The sequence below is a fragment of the Nicotiana tomentosiformis genome, chromosome 4, assembly GCF_000390325.3.
Source record: "Nicotiana tomentosiformis chromosome 4, ASM39032v3, whole genome shotgun sequence".
Classification (NCBI taxonomy): domain Eukaryota; kingdom Viridiplantae; phylum Streptophyta; class Magnoliopsida; order Solanales; family Solanaceae; genus Nicotiana; species Nicotiana tomentosiformis.
The window spans coordinates 122313218-122320490 of record NC_090815.1 but is presented as its reverse complement, the minus strand read 5'-3'; the positions used below and the strand labels follow the sequence as shown (position 1 = coordinate 122320490).

The 7273-nt window shown below is 38.4% G+C and overlaps 1 protein-coding gene across 1 annotated transcript; it reads left to right on the top strand.

Moving 5' to 3' along the window:
• The first annotated feature begins 3547 nt into the window (after positions 1-3547).
• LOC104105291 (patatin-like protein 2) lies at positions 3548-6736 on the top strand. Its single transcript, XM_070200210.1, has 7 exons — positions 3548-3786; positions 3879-4060; positions 4146-4338; positions 4469-4630; positions 4845-5147; positions 6175-6350; positions 6465-6736. Exons 1-7 carry the CDS (start codon positions 3640-3642, stop codon positions 6538-6540), a joined length of 1239 nt encoding a protein of 412 aa, XP_070056311.1. The 5' UTR covers positions 3548-3639; the 3' UTR covers positions 6541-6736.
• The last annotated feature ends 537 nt before the right edge of the window (positions 6737-7273 follow it).

Here is a 7273-nt window from a genome sequence, read left to right as displayed (position 1 = left end):
ATTGGACCTGCGAATTCCGACCATTAGTCACCGAGCCTAGCTCGTCGTCACTAACCTCAAATATTTTTACCAGCTTGACCAGATCGGCATGCTCATTCCGAGCCACCTCGAGCTTAGCTTAGAGGCTATTAGCCTCCCCTTCACGCTGCTCGCTGAGAAATTTGTAAGTATTTCTCTTCTCAGTGAGCCCTCAGACCTCAGCCTCAAGCTAGTTCAAATCATCACGATATCATATAAAGGTCTCATGATGAAGCACCGAGGCCTGCATACACAAAAAAAGTGTTAGGATTATCTACAAATTAGTCTAACTATGAATTGAAGTCATCAGGAGATATTTGAAGTTACCCGATTTAGTGCCTGTTGTGCTTCATTGAATAGGCATGGCGCGTCCACCTCGGTCATCTTATCTTGGTTTTCCTCGGTCACCAAACACCGAAGGTAGCTGGTCACCCTCACGGGGGCAGAAAGAACCCGGGCATCCTCCGAAATGAAGATGACGATTGACCGCTTCCGGCCGGGATCCACACTCGGAGCTGGGAACCGGTTGACCAGTTTTGGGCTTGAAGAAGGCTCGCTTGTTCCCGAAGATGGACTCTTCTTAGGCACCTCCAAGTTACCCAATCCAGTGACGTCCTCCGTGGTGGTAGATTCCACGCTATCGAAAAATCCGCGGAAGGGTTCTTCCGCTCCGTGGTCCCCCTCGTTGGGACATTCTTTCACCTTCTGAGCCTCTTCGTACATAGACTCAATGATCAAAGGTGACTAGGTGATATTTATCACACCAAGTACATCCTTCGAGGCGTTGCCCATGTCCCGAGAAGCATCGGCTACAACCTTCTGGTCGGCCTCCCTAACTTGAGATAGACCGGCCTCGCCTCTCTCCGATTTGGAGGCCCCTTGCCCTTCAAATCGCGACGACATGCGGGCCATCAGATCGAAGGCTTCATCTTCTTCTTTGGATTTATCCCTTAACCAATAGAGTAAATCCGAAAAAGGTGTTCGAGCGCTAGTGCTTTCTTTAGACTTGTGCACCAGTCTTCTCTTTGTTTTCTTCTTCTTCGAGCTCAGAGAACTCGCAGCCCTCTTTATTTTCTTCTCTTAGGCCTGTCTCAGAGCAGGGGACTCAGCGGGAAGGTTCTTGCCACCGGATGGAGGCCTCAGTGTGACGTCCTTGGATAAACCTATGAAAAGAAGTAAAATAAGTGAGAACTTAATGAAGCAAAAATGAACTCAAGTCTTATTTACTCATGAAAGGGATCTCACCATGGAAACGGGCATCCTATCAACCTCTTTAAACGTTCGCGCCATAAGCGCTCGGAATAGAGCCTTCGTCGTATAATGCCCTCAACACACTCCTTGAGTCGAGGAATTGCATTCGAAACACGAGCGACAGCTGCATCATCACAGAACATCGATAAGAAGGAAGGAAATAAATGATAAAATAAAATTTTGGAAGCGAAGTTATACTTACGTGACATATTCCACTTTTCAGGGAATGACATATGCTCAACTGAAATCAAGTCTGAGGTCCTCACTCGAACAAAACAACCTAACCAGCCTCGTTCCCGATCTTCATCAATACTCGAGAACATGGCTTTATTGGCCCGACGCGCGAGCTTGATCAATCCCCCCAATAGAGTCATGGACTGTATAAATGCATGAGGTGATCGATGGTGAACGGGCATCCTTCGATCTTGCCCACAAAGAAATGGAGAAGGATGACGATCCTCCAGAATGAAGGATGAATTTGACCGAGGCATACCTCGTATCACTTGTAGAAATCGATGATGACTGGATCCAAGGGGCCTAATGTAAATGGATAAATGTAAACACTTAAATATCCCTCGATGTAGGTGGTGATGCCTTCGTCGGGTTCAGGAATCACTACATATTTGTTGACACAATTGCAATCTTTTCTGACCGCAGAGAGAACATCCTCAGTGATCGAGCAGATGTACGTCGAGACTTCCTCGCACCGGCCTTGTACGGAAGAGGGCTTTTTAACCTTAAAATCAGCATTGACCGGGAACCCTATGGGGATGAATATTTTCAAGGGAGGTTCCAGTACTGGTTCCTTGACAGCAGTGCGCGAAACGGTCTCCTTAGTAGCCATCCGCGAGGTAGAATGGGTTTCTTTTTGGGGAATAGTTTTTGAAGTCTTCGCCATTTCTTTGAAAATTGAGGAAAATTAGGGAAAAGAGGAAGTTAAACGAGTACACTTGATAGTTTGGGATGAAAAAGAACAAAATTTCTTATAAAAGATCTCAAAAAACCAGAATATAAGTGCCTAAAAGTATCAAAATGTTTTAGGTACGAGGGTAGAAGGCTTGAGTGTAAAGTTTGAATGAACAAAGGAAGGAGTATTTATAATTTTTCAGACACGATTCACATCCAGGAGTAGCCGACCGGCAATTGGCAAGCATTTAATGCCATTAAGACTTGACTGACTAGACGTTTCGTTTATTCTGTCATTTCTGTCGCAGGGTATCAAAGTAAGAATTGGAAGCTCATGTCGTTTCTCGTCGTCTACTCTCTGAAAAACGGGGGGACTTTCTGTATACGGTCGAAATTGAGCTCGCCTACGACATGGCGGGTCGGGATCGGAACTTGGCAATAAAGGGGTAAAGATAGACTCCAAGTCCCACCGGCTAGAACCCAGGGTCAGAACGCCTACCTTCGAGAACATTGAGTCTGTGATCCCGGAGTCGACCATAACCCCGAATGAGCTCGAAGAAACATTATTTGCATAACCAAGAGAAGACCGAAATATCCGTAACCGGTCGGATATTACGGCGAAAATCTCGGCACGTATAAATAAGGAACCTGCAATCAGCAAATCAAGAGATTTTTTACCTTTTAAAGTAGGACTCCTCTACTATATAAAGGGGGTCTGATAATTTATTTGGGAGGTAACACGCATTCCAAAGTAATATATTATTGTTATTTCTCTTAAAGCTCATATTCTTATGTGTCTTGATACCGATTGGAGTGCATTTAACTTGAGGGTGGCTAACCTTCCAAGGCACAAATTGTCCAATAGTGTGGTTTGCATTTACTTTATTACTATTTATTTCAATTGTAATCTAATTTATCATTTTGTGTCAAGTTAATCCGCGTATCCTTAAATCCACTTACAAATTTAATTGTTATCCGATTTTGAGGGTACACACTGTTACTTTATATATTTTGTTTGCTAGATAACTATAGTCGTTCCATCTTAATTATATTACCAATCAAAATTTTCTAGTGTCGACAAACTAAAATGATATTGATAAACTATTCGTATAAAATTATAAATAAGAGTCCCAAATGTTTTCTCGTAACGTGAAAGTTTTTGGCGCCTCTGACTGGTTCTAGATATATTCGTGGTCATCACTCTTTGATTTTGAAAAATAAAATAAAATTTATCGGTCTCCAAAACATATCCAGGATTGCAAGTAGTAGAAGCAATTAATATGATGAGCATTGTGGGGAAGTTTCTTTAATCATACTTTGAGGGCTATAAATAGATGATTCGACCTTTTGTTGAAGATCAATATGTTTAAGCATTGTTGTGTTATTAATTACTTGCTTAAAAAAAATCCAACAATAATATTCGATCGTAACTCTTAAATTCATCAAATTACCAAGTTAGGAAAAATGAAGAAGGCAATTTCATCATCTGGCTCTTTAAAGTTGCAGCCTCCAACTTATGGTAAACTCATAACCATTCTCAGCATCGATGGAGGTGGCATTAGGGGAATAATTCCTGCCACTATTCTTGAGTATCTTGAATCTCAACTCCAGGTGAATTAAGCTTCCATTGTAACCTTCTAGATTCTTAAAATGAAGAGGATTTTAATTGAATGTCCTCTATATATAATGCTTTTTGTTTGCAGAAATTGGATGGTGAAGATGCAAGGCTTGCGGATTACTTCGATATAATTGCAGGAACAAGCACTGGTGGTCTAGTCACAGCCATGCTAACAGCTCCAGACAAAGACAAACGTCCTTTGTTTGCTGCTAAAGACATTAAACCCTTCTATCTTGAACATGGCCCTAAGATATTCCCACAGAAAAAGTAACTTTTTCTATTTCTACTACTACTTTATTTAAATTCTTGTTTCAAGTACAATATTATCTTAAATACTTGCTCTTCATTACAGATCGATGGTATTGTTTGGATCATTATTGAAGACCTTGAAATCTCTAATGGGACCAAAGTATAATGGGAAGTATCTTCACCAAGTCATAGAGGAGAAACTAGGGGAGACTCTGTTGCATGAGACATTGACTAATGTGGTCATTCCTACTTTTGATATCAAGAATCTACAGCCAACAATTTTCTCCACTTTTGAGGTCCTTTTCTCTCCCTTTACCTCTGAATTTATGTGAAAATGTTTTTGTCTAGGTTTTAATTCAACTGATGGATATCTATATATATATATATAGGTAAAGACTAACATATATAATTTCGAAATGCCAACAGGCTAGAGTAAAACCATTAATGGATGCTCGGCTTTCCAATATATGCATCAGCACATCAGCTGCTCCAACGTATCTTCCTGCACATTATTTCCAGACCCAAGATGAAGATGGCAACTTTCATGAGTTCAATCTTGTCGATGGTGGAGTAGCAGCTAACAATCCAGTACGTACAGTACTTTTTATTTTATTTTTTAACTATAGTTTATGGCCAAAATGTTTACAAGAAAATAAGTCATTTTCTGAAGTTTGGTTGCTATGGAAAACTTTCCTCACTTTTGTGCGGAAGCCATTTCCCTTCCCAATTATCTCAATTCTTGATTTTTATCACGCTCTTGAACATCTCATAGGGGTATATGATTTGGTAATTGCTATTTCAGGCCCTTGTTGCTACAAGCCAAGTGACCCATCAAATAATGACTGGAAACCCAAATTTCTTCCCAATCAAACCCATTGATTATGGGAGGTTTTTGGTGATATCTATAGGCACTGGATCAGCAAAAGTGGAACAGAAATATAATGCTAAAATTGCATCCAAATGGGGTATCTTGGGTTGGCTTCTTAATGGAGGTTCAACTCCAATTGTGGATGTTTTTACTCAAGCCAGTGGTGATATGGTTGATCTTCATATTTCTGTTGTTTTCCAAGCTCTTCATTCTGAAGAAAATTACCTTCGTATTCAGGTACAATTATATAAGCCTAAAAATAAAAATTCTAAGAAGTACTGATTGGTATTAATAGATGGATGGCCTTTTTCGTCCTTATTGAGGTTCTCTCTTCGGATTGATTTTCTCATTTGATCCTAAATCATTCGACAACTTGAGTGTCTTAACTATCTTATTCTTGGCAAGGGCAGATTTAGGGTACAGAAAGGGTACATTATACATTTCAGTCAAAATTCATTTTATACCTCTATATATTATATTTTGTATCCCCTTAACGCAGTTCAAAAGTATAGCTCAGTGATCAAGGGGGTTCAAAACCTTTGTGAGATTGCTCGTTTAATTCCCATTGGTCACAGTCTCTTTAAATTATTTAATTTTTTTAACCTCTTTAATGAAAATCCTGCCTCCGCCACTGAATTTCTTTGCTGTTAGATGAGAAGTTGGGTAGAGAGATAATAGAATCTCCCCGGGGATGGTAGCTTCTATTCCTTGATTGCGGGTTGTCTTGGTTTGCTACATAAAAACAATTGATTGAATAACCTTTTAATACATTTTAATATATTGCCTCTTTTCGTCGTCTTTTCGTCTTCTTGAGCCGAGGGTCGATCGGAAACAGCCTCTCTACCCTTTCGGGGTAGGGGTAAGGTCTGCGTACACTCTACCCTCCCCAAACCTCACTAGTGGAATTTCACTGGATCGTTGTTGTTGTTGATGTTGTTTAGTCTACATAAGTTGAAGCTGCTTTGTTTGGAGATCCACTTATTTTCAAATAGAATTTAATTATACTTTAATAGCGTAAAAGGTTGTTGTACTATCTGTTGTATCATGTTACTTATCATGTTTTGCAAGTTATACCATTTCATGCTTGCAATAAAAAAATTAGTTGTAATTAGCTTTTGAGCGACCTATAATATAAATTTTTTGTATACTAGTGCCGTGTATATTAGTCAAACTATTTCAAATATAATATTGGAAAAAGAGAGGAAAGTTTTAGATCTTATGTCTTTATCTTGACTAAGATAATTATATTGTTCATCAATTGTAGGATGACACATTAACTGGAACAGACTCCTCTGTTGACATAGCAACCAAAGAGAACATGGACAAATTGGTTGAAATAGGGAAAGCTTTATTGAAGAAACCAGTTTCAAGGGTAAATTTGCAAACAGGCCTATCTGAACAATGCAAAAATGGTGGCACAAATGAAGAAACTTTGAAAAGGTAATTCAACTCTCTTCTGAACATTACCATCTTATATAGTTGTATATAGTATTACTAATACCAAGAAAAGTATTTCGTGTTAATTAATTAATTGATTTATATTATATTTGACAGGTTTGCGAAGGTACTTTCAGAAGAAAAAAGACTCAGGGATTCCAAGTCACCTCATACAAACAAAACCTCAGAGTAGCACATCATTTGTTTGGAGCACACAAGAAATCATTGTCTTTATTTAGCTTTGTATTTACTTTAAAGCTTTAATCTGTTATAGATGACGGGTAAAATTCAATTTGTGTTTGATGTAAAGTGTAATTCAATTTGTGTGTTATAAAAAGATGTAACTTAATGAAGTATAAAATTCTTGTTACCATGCATGCATTTTCGTAAGGTAAGTCCAAGGCTCCCTATCCAAAATTTCTTCATTTTGAGAGCTCAAAGTCTAAACCTCTTTGGTTAAAGGATGGAAGGAGTCTTAAATCTCAACCATTCTACCACACTTCTAAGAGTTTTTGCATATGTGAAGTTTAGGGAATGAATTGGATAAGTCTCAAAGGTGCAAGATAACAATTTTCTATTTTATATCAAAAGTTGTTGACTTTTAAAAACAACCTAATATTAACAGCCACGAACAGCAAGACATGATATTGTTTGTTTTGTCTGCTAAAAATCTGTTTTTGAAACACGTTTATAAGGTTAAGAATTACATTTTTGGAAAATTAAGCAATCAAAATCATGTCATTATTTGAATATGGAACACGTTTATAAGGTTAAGAACTACGTTTCGCAAAATTGAGCAGTCAAAATCATGTCACTTAGGGTGTGTTTGGTACGACGGGAAATGTTTTCTCATTTTTCAAAAGTTTGGTTGCACAAAATAATTTGGAAAATATTTTTCTAGATATCACATTTTTTTGAAATTAGAG

Bases quoted from the DNA above. Each gene is read 5' to 3' on its own strand.
- LOC104105291 (XM_070200210.1), top strand. From the start codon at position 3,640: ATGAAGAAGGCAATTTCATCATCTGGCTCTTTAAAGTTGCAGCCTCCA. The intron at 4,061-4,145 runs GTAACTTTTTCT...TCTTCATTACAG, and splicing joins AAGATATTCCCACAGAAAAA to ATCGATGGTATTGTTTGGAT. The intron at 4,631-4,844 runs GTACGTACAGTA...TTGCTATTTCAG, and splicing joins GAGTAGCAGCTAACAATCCA to GCCCTTGTTGCTACAAGCCA.